This window comes from Phascolarctos cinereus, unplaced genomic scaffold (assembly GCF_003287225.1).
Source record: "Phascolarctos cinereus isolate Bilbo 61053 unplaced genomic scaffold, phaCin_HiC Scaffold_4;HRSCAF=312, whole genome shotgun sequence".
NCBI classification, from domain to species: Eukaryota; Metazoa; Chordata; class Mammalia; order Diprotodontia; family Phascolarctidae; genus Phascolarctos; species Phascolarctos cinereus.
The window spans coordinates 348,290,590-348,309,605 of record NW_027555847.1 but is presented as its reverse complement, the minus strand read 5'-3'; the positions used below and the strand labels follow the sequence as shown (position 1 = coordinate 348,309,605).

The window sequence follows — 19,016 nt, the reverse complement described above, 5'->3', positions numbered from 1 at the left end:
CACGGCTCTGGAGAGGGAGGCATGAGTGTTCAGGATGGCGGAGTCCGGAGGGGCCGCAGCTTACAAAGACTCGGGGTGCGTGGAGGTGGGGTGCGCTGCAGCTTCTACAACACAGTCCATGGCTCCCGCGTCCCTACAAGCTGGAGGGCTGGGAGCCTAGAGAAGGAGAGAGCTCCCTGGGGGCGCAGCAGAGCACCCGCTCGCATGCTCTTTTTCTGGGGACGCAAGCGGCGGCCGCTCGGGAGGTGGGCTGACTCCGGCCTCCATGGACGGCCTGCACCGAGCACGTGGGACCCGAGCCCCGGCCCGCCCTGCTTTGGCATCCCAGAGGCACCTCCCCCTCCCCCCACCCCGCGGGCCCGTGGTCGGCGCCAGCTCCTTCCGGGAGGCAAGAGAGGGCGTGGCCTATGTCTCCTTTTCTCCCCCCGCGTCCCCCGGCCCAGCCGGCGCTCCGAGGACGTCGACGTTCGACGTGCCGACGCAGGCACGTTGACGTAAGTGACGTGCCGGCCCGGCCTGCTCCTCCTTCCCAGTGTAAGCGCCGGCCCGGTCGGGGCGGGGGAGGAGGGGGAGGAGACCCAGGAGTCGTTGTGGGCCGCGGGCCGGACCGGGTCCCCGGCGGGCGCGACGGGAGCCCCGGGGCCTGGCGGATAGGGCTTGGCGGGCCGTTGGCGGCTCGCCTGGGGCCCTCCGCTGCCCTCCTGGAATTACTCTGTGGGGGACCCACGAGCGCCCCGGTCTCCGGCCGCCCCGCCGCCTGCCAGCCCAGGAGGGCTCCAATTAGGTCAGGCTGGGAGTTCTGAGCGGGGTCACTCCCTCCCTCCGCGGCCCGGGCCCAGGCCCCCCGCCCCGCCTCCCCCGCAGCCGCGCCTTCCCGCCCCGGGGGGGGGGTGTTCTCGTGCTCGTGGTGGGGTCGGGGTCTGCGGGTGCGGGGCTGCCGTCTGGGGGAGGGGTGAAGGTTGCGGTGCCACTGTCTTGCAGAGCAGCTCCTTTGGCCATGGAGGCAGAAGAGACGATGGAATGCATTCAAGAGTTTCCTGAACATCATAAAATGATTCTGGACCGATTGAATGAGCAGCGGGAGCAGGACCAGTTCACTGACATCACTCTGATAGTGGATGGTAGGTGCTGGCCGCGGCGGGGTGCAGAGTCTGGTCCTTTCCATCTGTCCCCCCCCCATAACCTCCTATTTGATTACCTTTCTTTCCCTCCTCTCTTTCTTCCTAGTTTCCCCCCACCCCCCCCTCCCCAAACTTGAATTGAAGCTCTAGGTCACTTGCTTTGTCCGATAGCCTCGTGCTGTGAATTGGTTTTTTGGTCGCAATTTCTAAGATACCTAGTACTCAAAACGTTTTACTTTCTGCAGGCCTCTGGGAGGTTTGTCAGAAGGATGCATGTGAAGATTGTCGATCTGAAGATTGCTCAAATGCCTTTTTAAAAAAAGTAACTTGGTTTTTAAAGCAGTCCCTTGAAGGAATCCTTTTAATCCCTTTTTGGGAAATGATATTACATCTAGCTTAATTCATCTTCCCAAAAAACTCAAACAATTTTGGCAGCATTAAAATCTTCCTCATTTGGGGGACCCATAGGGCCTTTTTGATCCACTAGAATAGAATAGAAGGAAACTTAGAGGCAGCTTGTGCATTGTGTGTGAGTGAAAAGTAAACAGATTAAAAAATTAGATTCCTTATAGCAAGTGAAATTTGATTGCCTGTTACATTTGGATGGACCATTCTTAGTCAAAACATCTTGGCTGCCAAAAGTCTTAAGTGTAAGCTCCTAAGGAGTGTGGATGTTAAGCTTCCTGGTGCAAAGGCATGGTATTACCCAGCCAAGTACTGTTTCTTTCCAAAGCTTGTACTTCACTTTCCTCTCAAAGTGAAACTATACACTTTTAAGGTTGAGCTTTTCTATCTGTTCAGCAGTTTCAACTGAATATGATATGGCCTTTGCTGCTTAATCAGAAATGTTGGCGGCTACTAAACAGCTGTCATGCTTCCTTTCAGAGGTATTTTCATTTTAAATGATCAACAGTTATGCAGCTCAGAGAAAATGACCTTTATAAATTTCTTGAAGTCTTGAAATAAAGACTTGGCTTGTTCTCCATTCCAGGTACAAATGTTTGCCAGGTAAAAAGGATAGTGACTTGACTTGAATTCAAAGATAACAAGTAAAAGGTCCTTTTTTCCGCCCACTGAATTATTTTTCAAACTGGATTGTATTTTATATGTCTTTGTCACTTCTAGGTCACCATTTTAAAGCCCACAAGGCTGTTCTGGCTGCTTGCAGTCAGTTCTTCTACAAATTCTTTCAAGACTTTACTCAGGAACCTTTGGTGGAAATAGAAGGTAAATTCTTGTTTTCAGTTCAGTATTTGCATTAAATACCATACAAAGTGATGAAGAGATTGCAAACTATTTTTTTTTGACACCGGTAGTTATCTGAGAGTTTTACTTTAAAGAGTGTTTGGTAAAAACCGATCAATGAGTAGAAACTGTTGCATTATGTATGATAGCAGACACTTAAGGAACAATAACTGTTAGATTGTGTTCTAATCTTTGTTGAAACTAATGAACATTATTTAGTGGTGGTGAGATGTGAAAATGTACAAAATGTTAGTCAACTGGGATAGCTCTTCCTAATCATCAATATGAAATGTGATTATGTAATGAAGGTTTTGTCAGGTGTCATCGGAGTGCATAATTTTCTTCCCACAATTGTGATGATGCTGTTAGTTGTTAACCTGAGGTGTGGAGTTGCATGCATCTTTTTACTAGCAAAGGTAGCAGTTAACACTTCAGAGAAAACACACATGATCTTAACTTGGCATAAAAGTCTACTGTAGGAATATCAAGGAGACTAGCTATGTGTTAGGCATGAGAAAGAATGAGTTGGTTACAGAAGGTTCAAGGTGCAAGAAGGGATCAGGTAGTGAAAAGATTCTGACTTGAAAGAAAAGTAGTTGTACCTGTGTGTCTTTGCTTCTGTACCTGTTGGTCAGCAAGCATTTGCGATATGCCAGTCATTGTGCTTGGTGCCAGGATACAAAAGAAAAAGTAAACAGTCACTATCACTATCCTCCAAGAGCTAACATTCTGTCAAAGGAGATTACATACATACATATGTACGCACACACATCTATAATCACAAATATTTACAGAGTTAATAGAAGATAATTTGGGGGATCCATAAAAGCTTTATCAGTGAGTAATGAAATAGGGATTCTAAGAGGCCTAGGTCTAAAGAGGGAGTGCATTCAAGGCATGTGTACAGAGGCACAAAAAAACAGGAAATGAAGTGTCACATGTAAAGAACAGCAAGACCACTTTGGACTGTGAAGGAGAGTCAGTATGATAATCTTGGAAAGGTAGGTTGGAGGCAGGTTTTGAAAGGCTTTAAATATCCAAGGAGTTTGTATTTAATCTGGGAGATAATAAGCCAATAAAGTATTGAACAGGAAGTGACATTTTTAGGAATGCTTTGAGGCGGTTTTGTAAAGGGTGGATTGGAGAAGGAAAAGATTTGAAGCAAGGAGACCAATTAAGAGGTTATTGGGATCATCCAGATAAGAAGTGGTGAGAGCCTTAACTACACTGTTGGCTATATGAATGGAGAGAAGGGGCAGGATGCAAGAGATGCAGAGGGAGAATCAGCAAGACTGGCATACCTGTATGTAGTATGAGGAAGAGTGAGGAGTTGAGGGTGATTCTCAACAGAAATAAGGTAGTTTTGAAGAAGAGTGGTTTTGGGGGGAAAGATTAATTTTGTTTTTAACAAAGTCATCTTATGAGACATCCATTTTGAGTTCAATAAGCAATCAGTGATGGTGGGACTGGCACTTAGGAGAGAAATTAGTTATATACGCATTGTCTTGGAGTCATCTGGTTAGAAAGGATAATCTAACCCATGGGAGCTGATGAGGTCATTGAAAGAGCATAGGGAAGAGAGGCCCAGCCAGAGCTTTGGTACATATCCATAGTTAAGTGGTGGAATTATGATAGGGAAAAGAAAACTGAGGAGTGGTCACACCAGGTAGGGGATAAATAAAAATCTAGAGAGAATAGAGTATTTAAAAGGAAAAGCTAGACAACAGTGTAAAATGCTACACACAATTTAAGAAGGAAGAAAATAGTAAATACAGCCTCTAGAAATTGCTTTGGGGAGTGTTAAAGATATGTTCAAACATATTTAAGGTTAAAAACAGAAGGTTAGCTGTTTTGATTTGGATTTTTTTGGGGGGTGAGGCAATCAGGGTTAAGTGACTTGCCCAGGGTCACACAGCTAGTAAGTGTCGAGTGTCTGAGGCCGGATTTGAACTCCGGTCCTCCTGACTCCAAGGCCAGAGCTCTATCCACTGTGTCACCTAGCTGTCCCAGGAATTTTTTTTTTACTCTAAATGTTCCTCTGTCTTTAAGGGTGGATTGTCTAAGAGCATTGACGCAATCTAAAGTTTTGTAGGCAAAGGGAAAGAAAGAAAGCTTAAAGATTAAAAAGGATACCTTTTACATTGCTAAATTACAGATTATCCAGGTAGTACAGCCAGCTTTTGACTATCCATGATTAGACAAGCATAAACTTCTTAGGGCAACCATGGCAAACTTTTTAATCTCAGTATCCCTTTACATTCTTATTACTGAGGACCACAAAGAGTTTTGTTTATGTGTGTTATATAAATGATTTTTTATTAGGAAAATAATTTTAATTTTGGAGACCCACTGAAAGTGTCTCAAGGACCCTACAGGGTTCAGAGGATCACATTTTGAAAGTTGAAAAAGGTGAAATGTACATTAACCCTCATGGTCTCAAGGAGTTTCTAGTAGAGGAAATTTATTGTGGACACTTGGTGGACTAAAAGGCAATTATAGATGTTCACATGAAGCGAAAGAAGGGTGGGTAGTATAATCTCATAGTTCCAATTTTTTAGTGATGAGAGGAGATGAACCAATCTACTAGCAAAGGCTGAGTACCTCTAATTTTCAAGCTTTGGTCAAATTGATGGAACAAATGAGACCAGGATTCAAAAGTGTCAGGTTCATTGTTTACTCTAACTGCTGATATGTATTTGACTTTTCTCAGTTTGTTTTTATTACTTTTGAAACTGACTTTCCCTAACTCACTCGGGCTAGAAGGGGAGCAGTCACTCATGGGCCCATTCCCACTACAAATTGGCATGGGGCTTTGACTTGCTCCCTTTCTGACCTGACCAGTTTCCGCCTCCTTAGCAGCCTGGTACCCAACCCCACTCCTGAGGGCTCACGGTATTGGTTCCAGATGCCCAATCAGCTTTTGCCATTTACAGTTTAGAATAAATGCTTGTGCTCAAGTAATCCACCAGCCTCAAGTCTCCCTGGTAGTTGGGATTATAGGCATAGTACACTACCATACCTGGTTTCCTAGTTTTTTTAAAAAACAGTGGTGGTGGTGTTTTTAAAAATTACCATGGTTATAGAATTTAGTGTTAAAAGACGCTTTAGTGGTCATCTAGTACAAACCTGTCATTTTAAAGATGATGAAATATAGGCACAGAGAGGTTAAGAATCTACCCAAGGTCAGTCTTGTCCAGCTATGTGATGGGGTTTTCTTGGCAAAGATACTGGAATGGTTTGCCATTTCCTTCTCCACTGTGTCCATTTTACAGATGAGGAACTAAGGCAGACATGAGTTAGGTGATTTGCCCAGGGTCACACACCTAGTAAGTGTCTGAGGCAGCATTTGAACTCAGATCTCCCTGAGTTCAGGCCCTAGTGCTCTATCCACTGTACCACCTAGCTGCCCTGAGGTTCACACAGATGGGATTCAGATCAGGTTGACCAACTCCAAATTCATTTGTTGGTAAGAAAAGTTGTTATTGGTCAGTTCTTGCATTATGTACTGGAATTTTCTTTCGTAACTGCCAACTTAACTAATATAGGATATATTGTAGATACTCTTGCTTATCTACAATAGTAAGACTAAGAAAACATGCACTGTGGAATTCTACCGAGCTTCATTACCAGTTTCTGATGCCTCAGGGTAGCTTTCAAGCAGAAGATTCTCCCAGCTGGATTGCTATTACTGCTTCTTTGGGTAGCTTCCACTGCTATAACCCATGGGGACTATTGCATTGTCTTTCAAATACTGTTTCTTCCTTGAATTCCCAGCCTTTCTCAAATCTCTTCTCTAGTTATATTCCTTCCTTCCTAAATTTAAAGAAATTTAAAGAAATAGGGAGTCATTTTGGATTTAGTATAGTTCAACAGTCTTCAAGTTATTTTGATTATAATTTGGGGGATTTTTAAGGTGTAAGAGTAAGTAAAAAATGTAATCTGATTCAGTTGTACCAAGTTTAAAACATGAATGGCGTGTATCTTAAGTGTCTCTGTTTCATTCCTTTTCCGTTCATAATCTTTGGGGTCAGTGCCCATTCTTATAGGACCTAGTCTCAGGCTCAAGTTATGCTGCCTTTTTGGGGTAGCGAGGTGGCCCAATGGATAAAGTACCCAGCCTGGATTCAGGAAGACCTGAGTTCAAATCCAGCCCTAGACACTTCCTAGCTGTGTGACCCTGGGCAAGTCACTTAACCTCTGTTTGTCTCAGTGTCCTCATCTATAAAATGAGGATAATAATAGCATCTACCTCCTAAGGTTATTGTGAGGATAAAATGAGATAATAATTGTAAAGTGCTTAGCATAGTGCTAGCACTATATAAGTGTTAGTATCATCATCATCTTCATCAGTATTATGGTCTATGGAGAAACAGTTCTTTTTGGTTTGGATGGTCCACCATCAACTTGAAGTCACAGCTGTTATACTATTATGGCTACTTATATGTGTGGCTTCTCTTCCAACTGACACTAAGCTTTGTAAAGGCAGTGAACGTGTCTTATTAAATGTTGACTCATTTCTCCAGACAAGCACAGTGCTCTCCACACAACAAGTATTTAATAGCTTACTGTAGATTGTATTTGTAGAATTGTTGTGCTGAAAATCCCTCAAGTTAGCACATATTCCTTGCACTGTACCTAACTAGCCATTTCTAATTCTGGCCTCTGATTTCCAGTGGAAATAATGACCACCCTGGCTTCCAGCCTCAAGGAGCACACATTTGAACATATTAACTTCAGTGTGATTATATAGCCTCAGGTAGAAGAGTCTGTGGGAATTCTCTCTTTTTTTTGTTGTTTTTAATTTTTTTTTAGGCAGTTGGGGTTAAGTGACTTGCCCAGGGTCATACAGCTAGTAAGTGTCAAGTGTTTGGTCCAAGGCCGGATTTGAACTCAGGTTCTCCTGACTTCAGGGCCAGTGCTCTATTCACTGCGCCACCTAGGTGCTCCTGGGAATTCTCTTTAATGATAAAATATGAATACTCTTCTTACTGGCCCTGCTTCTTGATTTTTTTTTTCCTAAGCATTAGGGACAGGAAGAGGAAGGAGATGAAGAATACTATGACTTCATCTTTCTCTTCCTCTAGGAGACTCCCATGGAAATTCATATATTCCTTCCAAACATTAGACTAGGAAGAGTGGGCTGAATTGTGGAATATGGAGGCTTACTCTTCCAGACTATCCTTTGTGGCTGTACTCATCAACTTGGAAGCAAATACCCCTGTGCCTCGAATAATCTACTGTCCATCCTTTGCAGTAGGCTCTGTAGCATAGTTGGGTTGAGGTTGCACTAAGAATATTCAAACCACCAGAGTAGGGAAACACTTGCATATTTGAAATTAAACTTGTGTTGTTAGCACACAACCCACATTTTATTTTATTGCCCTTGCTCAGTGGTTCCCTGTCAGTCTACAGGGAGAGGAGTCATTTTGTTCCATTCTTGTAGCAGAGCCTTTTACAAACAGGGCTAAACAGCAAATAAGAGGTGTCCTTCCTGCTCAGTGCTGCTTGTAAACAGCAAAGTAACCAAAAGGCAGTGACAAGAAGGAGAAAGAAGTTCAGACTAGGCCGTTTGATAATCAGCCTGTGAATAACCAAGTTGCCTGTACCTTAGTTCAGTGGCCCTTGACCTGCGGGGCTTCAGACCCTGGGCCGCCTAGCTGCCCCCGAGAACTACTGCTTTGTACTGGTATGGTTATCAGCAGCTCCTATGAGGGTTTTCTTGAGGGCCACATCCAGGGTATAAAAAGAGTGAAGATAAAAAACGCAGAATTTCTTCTGCAGAGACTGTTGTGTCTGTTCTAAGCAAGTCTTTGAGTTGAAATTCTGTTGTTAACCTTAATGTTGTCACTACTTTAACTGTTTCTTCCCCATCCATTACTTATCACACACCCCATTCCCCTCCTTTGATTTGTATCTTCCACAGTATTTATGTACTGCAGAAATGGTTGTGATATGTTGGTAAAGAAAGGTTTTTGTGGCATAAGTTGAAACATAAATTAGAATAAAAATGTGAGAGTTGAAAGGGACTTGAGGTCATCTAGTTAACTTCCATGTATTATCCAACATCATCTATATCTATGATCATTCATATAGTAGTTTTTGGTTGTAAGCTATCCACCCTTCCCATAAGAGAGAAACTTCTTTAAAAAGCAATTTTGGCATTGTGACCCTTTGAAGACATCTTCAGAAGTCAGTTAAAGGTAATAAAATACAAGTTCCTAGCACTGGGTTTTTGTTTTTGTTTAATGTAACAGCTTGTCAGATGGTATAAAGCACTTGTTAATTCAAGTTTCCTTGCAGGTGTAAGTAACATGGCTTTCCGTCATTTAATTGAGTTCACATATACAGCAAAACTAATGATACAAGGTGAAGAAGAAGCAAATGATGTATGGAAAGCAGCAGAATTTCTTCAGATGTTAGAAGCCATCAAAGCACTCGAAGTTAGGTAATTATATTTCTCTAGCAAGGTACATTTCTATATTAAATGTTACTCAAAGACGATATGTTTTATGCTGGAAAGAAAAAAAATTTAAGAGAAAATATTGGGTCTGCAAGATACTTTTGTATTTATACACTTGGAATTATACATTTTAGAACTGGAAGAATCATTATTCATCTTCCTCATTCTACAGATGTGGGAACTGAAACCCAGATAGGGGAGGTGATCTGCTTACGTTCACCAAAGTATTATGTGTCAGAGCCAGAATTTGAATCTAGGCCCCGTGGCTCCAAGTTGTAATGTTCTTTCCCACCATTTTCCATTCTATTTTCCAATTTCTGGTTCCTGCCTAAATCTGTGTCAGGAGGTCTATCTTACATATGTGTATGAAGTCATTTAGAAGAACTAAAAGGAATCTTCTTGCTCTTCAGGGTTTCTTTAGCATTACTAACCATATAGTCCCCATTTAATAATGAATTATAATAATGTGTGTGTGTGTGTTCTTGTGTGTGTTTGTTCAAGAATATTGGGTGTGTCTTCCAGGATTCAGGGAAAATCGTTTGCTCTATCTTTCTCCATTTTTCTTTCAGAAGTATGTTTCTAAATGTGCAAAAAAAATTTGAAGATAGAAATATGGATCTCAAGAATTGTAACACTTTAAACTACCCATGAAATTCTGTTTGGGGCACTCTCCTCTCCCACATTTATTTGGTATAGTTAAATAGAAAGACCTGTAAACTATAGCATTATTAGATTAGTAGTGAAATCTGGAAGTGAGGCAATTACTTTCTTTCTAAGATTACCCTTACCAGTCATAAAATTAAGTGGTGGCTTGCCCACCATAATTGCCTAAAATAGTTTTTGGGATGGTGTTAGAAGTGACCTTTGAGGAAAGTTGCTGAGATTAATTTTGAGAGGTCTTCTGAGAGCCCTTTAGGTGAAGAAGAAAATGTATGTTGGTGCAGTGAGTATAGGTAAGCTGGAAGCAGGGGATGAAGGAAGAGTCTCTATATATAAATACGTATTTACTTGCAAGGCTGTTTAGAATACTAAATCACTGGTGTCAAACTCAAATAGAAATAGATGCCTATGGTAGCATATTGACTTAGAAAACTACAAATTAACATTATCTATGTTGTAACCTATTTTTTATTTATTTTGTTAAACATTTTCCAGTTGTATTTTAATCTGGTTGGGGCTGCTCAAGGCTGCAAGTTTGGCACCTCTGCTGTAAATGATATTTAAATTCCTTTAGGGCTCATCAGAAGAGAAATTATATAGTAAAATCTATCTGAAATAATACCATAGCAGGCGAGTAGTAGTACATGCACTAAATGCCCCAGTGCAATTATTTTCTTTTTGGGGGGGTGGGGTGGGTGATTTACCTTTTTTTTTTTAATTCTGAGCACACCAGAAAAAGAAAAACCTTTCCATACACATGGCAAAACATGGCAAAAGGAATCTCTATGAAACTGGATATCCATTTCATACCATTATTTTTAAAAATATCTCTTTATTGATGTTGCCAAAATTTTCCCCAGTGTACCTTCCTCTCAAAGACAGCCGTCCCATATAACAAATATTTTTAAAGAAAAAGAAGAGGAAAAAACCCCAGCAACATTGATTAATACATTGAAAAGATCTGAAAACGCATTCAGAGGTAGGGTGAGGTGTATTCTCATAGTTCTTCCCGTAAGTCATGCTTGTTCTGTGTAATTTTGTAACATTCACTTCTGATTATTTTGTGGTGGTTCAGTCATTTACATTGTTTTAGTCATTGTGTATAGTTTTCTTGGCTCTGCTTACTTTAGGTCATGTAAATCTTTCAGTGCCTCTCTGCCGTTGTAGTTGTCATTTCTTACAGCAAAATAATATTCTATTACCTTTGTGTACTACAATTTGTTTAACCATTTCCTCAATTGAGGGCATCTACTTTGTTTCCAGTTCTTTGCTATCCCAAAAAAATACTAATGTAAATACTTCACAGACCTTCTTGGGGTAAAAGGCTAGTGATGGAATCAAAGTATGTGGACATTTTAGTTAACTTGATGTGCATGATTAAATATTGCCTTCTAGAATACTGTATTGATTTACAGCTCCATCAAAAATGCACTGATTGTGCCTATCTTCCCACAACCTCTTTTACATTAACTATTCCAATTTTTTGTCATTTTTGCCAATTTACAGGGTGTAAGTAAGGTCAGGTTCAGGGTGTTTTTAATTTTCATTCCTCTTATTAGCAATTGAGAGTATTGTTTCTTTCATATTGTTTGTAGTTATCCTTTTGAGACTTGTTTGTTTTATTATTTGACCATTTATCCAAAAAGGCTTTGGTTATATGTATTTTTTTAGTTATTTACCCATCTTCAATACTACCTTATACAAATTTGATACAAAGATTTTTTTTCCCGTTCAACTGCTTCCCTTTTTGATTTAACCTAGCTTTAAAAAAGTATGTAATAAATTTAGCATGCTACCTTCTGTTCTCTTCCTTGCATTTAAACATGTTCAAATGGGTCTCTTTTTAATTTTTCTTGACATCATTACTTCTACCCTTACCCCTCTTTCTTCAGTTAACCAAAAGCAAAGGGAACACTGTTCATTGCCACATGTTGGCACAATCCACAAAGTTACCATGTCCAAAAATGTGTGCCTTTTTGCCGTGTGTTCATTACCTGTCTTTCAGAAGGTAGGCCGAATACTTCATATGCCCTCTAGATTCATGGTGGTCACTGCTTTTATCAGAGCTCTTTCAGGGGTGTGAAACCTGTGGCCTTGAGGCTGGCCACATGTGGCCCTCTATGTCCTCAAGTGCAGCCCTTTGACTGAATCCAAACTTCACAGAACAAATCCCCTTAATAAAAAGATTTGTTCTGTAAAAAACTTGGACTCAGTTAAAAGGCTGTACCCAAGGACCTAGAAGGCCAAATGTGGCCGTCCTCGAGCCCACACGTTTCCCACCTTGGTGTCTCTCAAAAGTTTTTTTTATATTGTTGTTCTTGTGCAAATTATTCACCTGATTCTGCTAACTTCACTCCACATTAGTTCATACTGCCTATCTTTGAAATAATTTCTCTTAGTTTTTCTGGTACAGTAATATTTTATTACATTCATATACCACAATTTGTTCAACTATTTCCCAGGCATGCAAGAGGCAAGCTAAAGCACTGCCTTAAATTCTATCTTTTTCTGCCCCCTTCAGAATCAAGAAGTTTTGTCTTGCTTGTGAATATTCCTCCCAAAATTATTTTTTCTTTTAACCTTTTCATCTGCCTTATTTTGCTGTTGAGTTTGATGTGTTTCTATGCTGTATGTGTATTCTCAATTGTCTGTTGTCCATTTCAGTGAGGTTCTTCTGCCCACTTCCTTCTTGTTTGTATATTAATTACAACCCCCCCTTCTTCCTCCTTTCAACAATAATATATTCCTCCTTTTATTCTCTCTTTTCTTCCCCTCTTTAAACCCCCAGAATAGAATTACCACCCCCATGTCCTGTGTTTTTCTTTTTTATTAATTTATTTTGATTTATCAGTGATCGCTTCCATATGATTTTTGGGGGGGTCAGGGGATGACAGTTGGGGTTAAATGACTTTCCCAGAGTCACACAGCTATCAAATGTTAAGTTTCTGAAATCAGATTTGAACTCAGGTCCTCCTGACTCTAAGGCTAGTGCTCTGTCCACTGAGCCATCTAGCTGCCCCTTCCATAAGCTTTGGAGTTTAAAAATTTTTCCCCCTTCCTTTTCCCCTCTGTCCCCAAGATGTCTCACAATCTGATATAGGCCTGTGTTTTTCTTATTTAACTTCCTCAATACCCTTTGAAAACATTAAAGGAGGCATATAATGAAGGGACATTTGTTTCTTTTTCCCATATTAGAATGTTAGCATTATGTGATCATCATACAACTGTTTCCAATTGCTTAAATAAACTTAATTTTCTAGATTTCTCTAGACTTTTGTATTTGAATTCAAAGTCCCTATTCACCTATGGTCTTTTTTATTAGAAATACTTGAGGGGCAGCTAGGTGGTGCAGTGGATAGAGCACCAGCCCTGAAGTCAGGAGGACCTGAGTTCAAATCCAGCCTCAGACCAAACACTTGATACTTACTAGCTGTGTGACCCTAGGCAAGTCACTTAACCCCAAGCAGGCTCCGGCCACCCCTTCCCCAGGGCAAAAAAAAAAAAAAGAAAGAAACACTTGAAAGTCTTCTATTCCATTAAAGGTCTATTTCCTTCTCTACTCTATCCCCCTTGGTAGGATTATATTCCTCTTTGCTGGATAAGTAATTGATTATAAGCCTTTTTCTTTTGACTTTTGGAATTATGTGTTTCAGGATTTCCTCTCGTTTTGTGTGGAAGCTGGAAGGTCTTGTATGATCCTGACCTTAGTTCTTTGTTACTTGAAAAGTTTATTTTTGGATGTTTGTATTTTTTCTTTGACATGAGAGTTCTGGATATTGGCAATGACAATCTTAGAACTTGTTGGGAGGTGTTTAGTAGATTTCATTCTATATGTTAATCCTTTTTGTCTAACAGATTTGGCTAGTTTACATTTAGAATTTCTTAAAATACAATATCCAAGCCTTTTATTGTGTTTTTCATAGAATCCAGTGATTGGTAAGCTATTTTCCAGGTCAGTTGTTTTTTATATTTTTATTTTACATTTTTCTTCACTTTTTTCTGAGTCTTTTGGTTTTTTCCTCGTAGTCTTCAGTATCTTTTGCTGTCAGAGTTTCTCTTTGGTCATTCTTATTTTCAGGGAGTCTAATTCTTCAGTAAAGTTTGCTGCTACTTTCTCTTTGAAGCTACTTAATCTACTTCCAATTCTTCCAGAACTTTTATTTCATTTTTTAAAATTCTTCATTTCTTCTAGGTAGTCACTTGTAGAATAGTACAAGTGGTACTAATTTTAGGGAGTACTTGTAGAAAATGCTTTTTTTCTTTGAGTCTCTGTTTGCAATGATTATAGAGTTATTTGAAAAAAATTGATATTAATTGATATTTTCTTTGATTTACTTTTCTTTCCACCTTAAGTTTATTTTTTTTTCCCCAGTGTTGTGGCAGTGCCAGGTTCTGCCCACTGTGCACTTTAGAGTGGTCAGCCTTCCTGTTATTACATTAAGTATCTGGCTTCTTGTGCTGACCTCGACCTCCCCAGATTTTGCCACCCAAGCTTGTATCTTTGAGGTTCAAAGTGCTGTTATCTTCAAGGCCCTCTTTGAGGTCTCAGGACACGAGTATTGGGGATCTCAGAGCCCCTGGGCCTGAGTTGTCCAGCAGTGGAACAACCCATGGCTTACTGTTTGCTGGGCTTTCCGATTACTGTGGGGCTTTCTCAGGTGAGCCCTTTACTGTTTCTGCCTCTGAACACAGACCTTTCCTTTCTTTCTACATGTATCCTGTCTCTGGATGTGCTGGCACTCTGCTTTGCTTGTGAAGGTCCCCTTTTCTATTACCCATGGGCTTCTGAGAGATCTTTTTGTGCAGTTCTAGTATGGAAGATGTCATTTATTATATTAAGTTTCTGGTTGGTTTTTTTTTATTTGGTTTGGTATGAATTTCAGAGTTTGCTGGAGTAGCTATGGGAGAGTTGGGCAGCCTGCTTCTATATAGGCAGCATCTTAACCTGCATTTTACTACTTAATACAAATGGGAAGTATACTTGTTAACAGAATCTTTTTGACTTTCAAACATGCTTCCAGGTAGACCACAATGCAACAAATCAGTTTTTATTATCCCTTCAGTTATTTATAAAGTCAGCTAATTATTAACCCAGTAATAATTGGGTATTCTCCCAAGGGTTTGCATGTTAAAAATGATATCAAATAGTCATTTTCAGTTAGAAGTATATTCAGTGGTAAGGTAGCCAGCCTTGTTTTCAAAAGTAATGTCTTGAAAAAGATCACAAAGGTACTAAGTAGCAGAGTGAGAGTTGAATTCAGATTTTCTGATAACCCTAGCTTTTGAATGCTTGCCTAACTTCCCACTAGGAACTAATATAGAGCCTGTTAATTTTGAAAGTGATTGGAGGGTGATTTTAATATTGTAGCTTGTTTTTGCAAGTAAACCAGGGTGTATGACAACTTTTTTTGTTTATTTGTGGGACTCTGATGCTGTTCGGAAATCTAACCTCCCACATAGTCATTCCCAAGGATTTAACTTGTTCTTTGTCCCCAGAAGATAGTCCTGATGTTAATTTTAGCACATTTTACTTGTAAATGTTGAGTTTTCAGTGTAAAATGACAATAATTTTCATTGAATTATTGATGTATATTTTCAAATTATTTTAGATTTTTTTCATTTCCAGAATTCTTTTTTTCCCCCAAATTCTTAATTCAGTATTATAGCTAGATGTGCTATCAATAAAAACGCTATTGATTATAAGCAGTTACACCTTAGTGAATTCCTTTGATAGAACAAGTTGACAAAAATGATAGCTATGTAATTAAAGAGTAATATGAAGAACATTCTTTCTGTGTTATGTCAAATGATTTTGAATTAGTCTTTTTTGTTTCTAATATGTCAAGTTACAGACTTTTAGTGGAACATTTTACTTGATAAAAGGTAGCGTATGCACCTATAGATTGATGAACTTTTAAAAATAGAAGTCACTTTAGACAGAGTATCCAATCCAACATTTATTTAGATATTATAGATAATGAAATTTAGGCCCAAAGGAGTGAAGTGACCAGTCATAAAAATTAAATAGTCTTTCGTATATGAAGACAATAGCACTTGTCATACTTTTGAGTTTTTTACAGTAATAGATGGATATATATGTATTCATGTTTAGTAAAGCAAAGTGAATTTTGCTATTTGCTAGTTACTTTGACACTGTTTTTTGTTTTTAAGATATATTGATACTATAGTTGGCATTCCTAGCATATCTTTGAAGCAGATGTGAAAGTTACATAGTTAGCTAGAGAACCTGAGACTGTCCTAATAGGCCATTTGAATAACTTAGACAAAAGATGCCTTAAAATTTTTTTTATTTCTGCCTGCAATATCCAATATGAATGTTAAACTAGTTTCAGATTTTAGAGGAAAGTTCTAGGACTTTTCACTTTGCTTTGGCAATAGACATTAAAGGGAAGCAGGAAATTCTCTTTATTCCATAGGTTTTTAGCCCATACATTATACTGGAGGGGAAGGATAGGAAAAGTATCTGTTATGTACCAGGCACTGTGCTAAGTGCTGCTTATAAATATTATGATCCTTACAACAGTCTCATGAGATAGGTGCTGTTATTATTCCCATTTTACAATTGAGCAAACTGAGTCAGAAAAGTTAAATGACCTACCCAGGGTTACACAGCTAAGGCTGGATTTCAACTCGGGTCTTCTTGACTCCAGGCCCTGCACTCTATCCACTGCATCACCGGCTGCCTCTGTATATAGCATATAGTGTGTTTTTACTGCATAGTGTATATAGTATAGTTCTTTGGACAAAGATATCTTTATAAACACTATTCACAGAACGGTTGGTGATAATGCACATCTCTGTACTTTCGTGGTGTAGAATAGGGGAATAACTCTAAAAGTCAAAATTCTTGTGATCTTTTTGTACTGCTGGGAATTACATCATTGCTTGTTTCAATATACTCCCTGTAGGAAGGCTCATGATACTTATTTTGCAAGAAGCAAAGGGTGTCATATAAGTTAATGATCCATACACTGTCATTGTTCATGCATCTTAGGAACAAAGAAAATTCCTCCCCACTAGAGGAAAATGCAACAACAGGAAAAAATGAAGCAAAAAAGAGGAAGATTGCTGAAACTTCCAATGTTATCACTGAATCGTTACCCTCTGCAGAATCAGAGCCTGTGGAAATTGAGGTGGAGATTGCTGAAGGGACAATTGAAGTAGAAGATGGTCTAGAAACTCTAGAAGAAGTAGCTTCTGCAGAACAGTCTATAAAATACATACAGAGCAGTGGGTCCTCTGATGATTCTGCTTTGGCTTTGTTGGCGGATATTACCAGCAAGTATCGTCAGGGTGATAGAAAGGGGCAGATTCAAGAAGAAGATGGCTGTGCATCTGATCCCACAAGCAAACAGGTAGAAGGTATTGAAATTGTGGAACTTCAGCTGTCACATGTGAACAACTTGTTCCATTGTGAAAAATGTAACCGTTCATTTAAATTGTTTTACCATTTTAAGGAACACATGAAATCACACTCCACTGAGAGTTTCAAGTGTGACATATGCAATAAAAGGTATCTTCGGGAAAGCGCATGGAAACAGCACCTCACCTGTTACCACCTTGAGGAAGGTGGAGCCAGCAAGAAACAGCGACCAGGGAAAAAAATTCACGTGTGTCAGTACTGTGACAAACAGTTTGATCATTTTGGGCATTTTAAAGAACACCTTCGCAAACATACAGGTAATTTTTCCTTTTTTTTGTCTTTATCTATATCAGTTGTACATAACAGATTTTTTTCCTCAGACATACCTTGAAACTTTTGGCAAAATTTTGCGGTTGTTATTTCAAAAGAGGGTGGGGGTGGGATTTATGCTGAAAAAAACACATTTTCTACTTTCTGTTCCCCTTGGTATTACAAAGATTTTTTTATTGCCAGTATCCAAGCTGTTTTCACAAAATTTACTGGTAAATACATGAAGGCTTTTAGAAAGAAAAGTCATTATCAAGTTGCCAAAGTAATTACTAATTTTATACCTTGCTTACTTTAGATTTTGTTTTTGAGGGGGAAGAATATAAAGTACAATGAATCTAAATAATAAAGACTGATAGTTTTAACTTACAAGAGAATAAAAGCTTTATTATATATAATGCCATATTCAGAGTGCTTTAGGAAATCTTAATTGCAGTGAAATTTCACTAGCCATTCCCTTGCTTGTTTTCTATAATGTCTACTCCAGTCATACTCTAGTAGACTTTTCGTAAGTCTACTCCAGTATGGGTTTTGGGGATTCCTCAATATATTCAAATATTTCTCTTCTCTGTCTCAGTAATTAGGAGATAGGAATTTGGGAATGTAACACTTTTTCCTGGGACTTTTGACTTGGTATGGCAGAAGGAATAGGAGTATGCTTTTGCTTGTTAAAAGATGTGAAGTTCTACAATAAAATGTCCTTGGAAAGGTTAGACTCCTTCAAAGACCATTCAAACATTCTTCTACCCTTCATCCATTTGAAGAGAGCATCAGTGATTTGCTGTCCCTGAAACTCCTCATTGGCTTGGTACTGTGAAGCTTTGCATGGCTATTTTGTGGAACTAGTAAAATGAGGCTTATTGTTTGTAGCATGAAAGGCTTTTGATTTTATTTTTCCCTCATGTCTTTATGTAAAGGTTTTTTTTTTTAATTTTCAAAGATATTAGCTTTTTTTTTCTTTTTTGGTGAGGTAATCAGGGTTAAGTGACTTGCCCAGGGTCACATAGGGTAAATGTCTGAGGTCGGATTTGAACTCAGGTCCTCCTAACTCCAAGGCCAGAGCTCTATCCATTGTGCCACCTAGCTTCTAGCTTCCCCTTTTTCCTTTTTTTTTTAAATTTTTTAAAATGATTAGGTAATCAAGAGTTAAGTGATTTGCCCAATGTCACACAGCTATCGAGGCTAAATTTGAACTCAGGTCCCCCTGACTCCAGGGCCGGTGCTCTATCAACTGCACCAGCTAGCTGCCTGATATTAGCTACTTTAAAGTAGTGATGCCTATTGACTCTATACATAAAATGCTAATTGGTGTTATGTCCCTAAACTGTTTGTGCGCCAGCTCTTTATATGAAGCAAACTCACCTTTTAATATGACTTCTTTTTAATATTCCTAACTAGTTGAATACGTAATATTCAGTCAACAATTAGCAGTGACAGGGTAAATATGTCCTTGATAAGTTCTCAGAATTAATTCACATATATTAAGTTAGTACAATTATGCTTAAATTTTAGTAAAGGGATAGGGCTGTTTTTCTGTTCTGACAAGTTAAAAAGATAAAGGTAAGTAGGTGGTTCTAGCATCATTTTCCCTTCACCCCATCACATGTTTTACATGTGCATTCAGTTCTGCTATACCTTAACATAATGCATTCCCAAAATCCCTCCAAAATGCTATGCAAAATAGCACAATAAAAATCACAGGGCTTATTGGGGCAAAGAGGTTGGGATATATGTAGTACTCAAAAATTTCATCAGAGACATAAGAATAAAAGCAATCTATTAAAATGTTAGCACAGTTTTATATTATCTTAAGTGGTTA

The 19,016-nt window shown here is 39.2% G+C and overlaps 1 protein-coding gene across 4 annotated transcripts in view; it reads left to right on the top strand.

Moving 5' to 3' along the window:
• The first annotated feature begins 539 nt into the window (after positions 1 to 539).
• The window catches only part of ZNF131 (zinc finger protein 131), a 35,440-nt gene continuing 16,963 nt past the window's right edge, over positions 540 to 19,016 (top strand). The window contains exons 1-6 of one of the 4 annotated variants that reach the window (XM_078153200.1): positions 542 to 784; positions 982 to 1,121; positions 2,247 to 2,348; positions 8,667 to 8,811; positions 16,502 to 16,862; positions 16,965 to 17,187. In XM_078153200.1, coding sequence (XP_078009326.1) covers positions 998 to 1,121; positions 2,247 to 2,348; positions 8,667 to 8,811; positions 16,502 to 16,862; positions 16,965 to 17,187 — 955 coding nt within the window. In that variant the 5' untranslated portion in view covers positions 542 to 784; positions 982 to 997. Of the gene's footprint in view, positions 785 to 981; positions 1,122 to 2,246; positions 2,349 to 8,666; positions 8,812 to 16,501; positions 17,188 to 19,016 lie in introns of those variants that run through there. The other 3 variants (XM_020996502.2, XM_020996477.2, XM_020996522.2) reach the window with 3 other exon arrangements.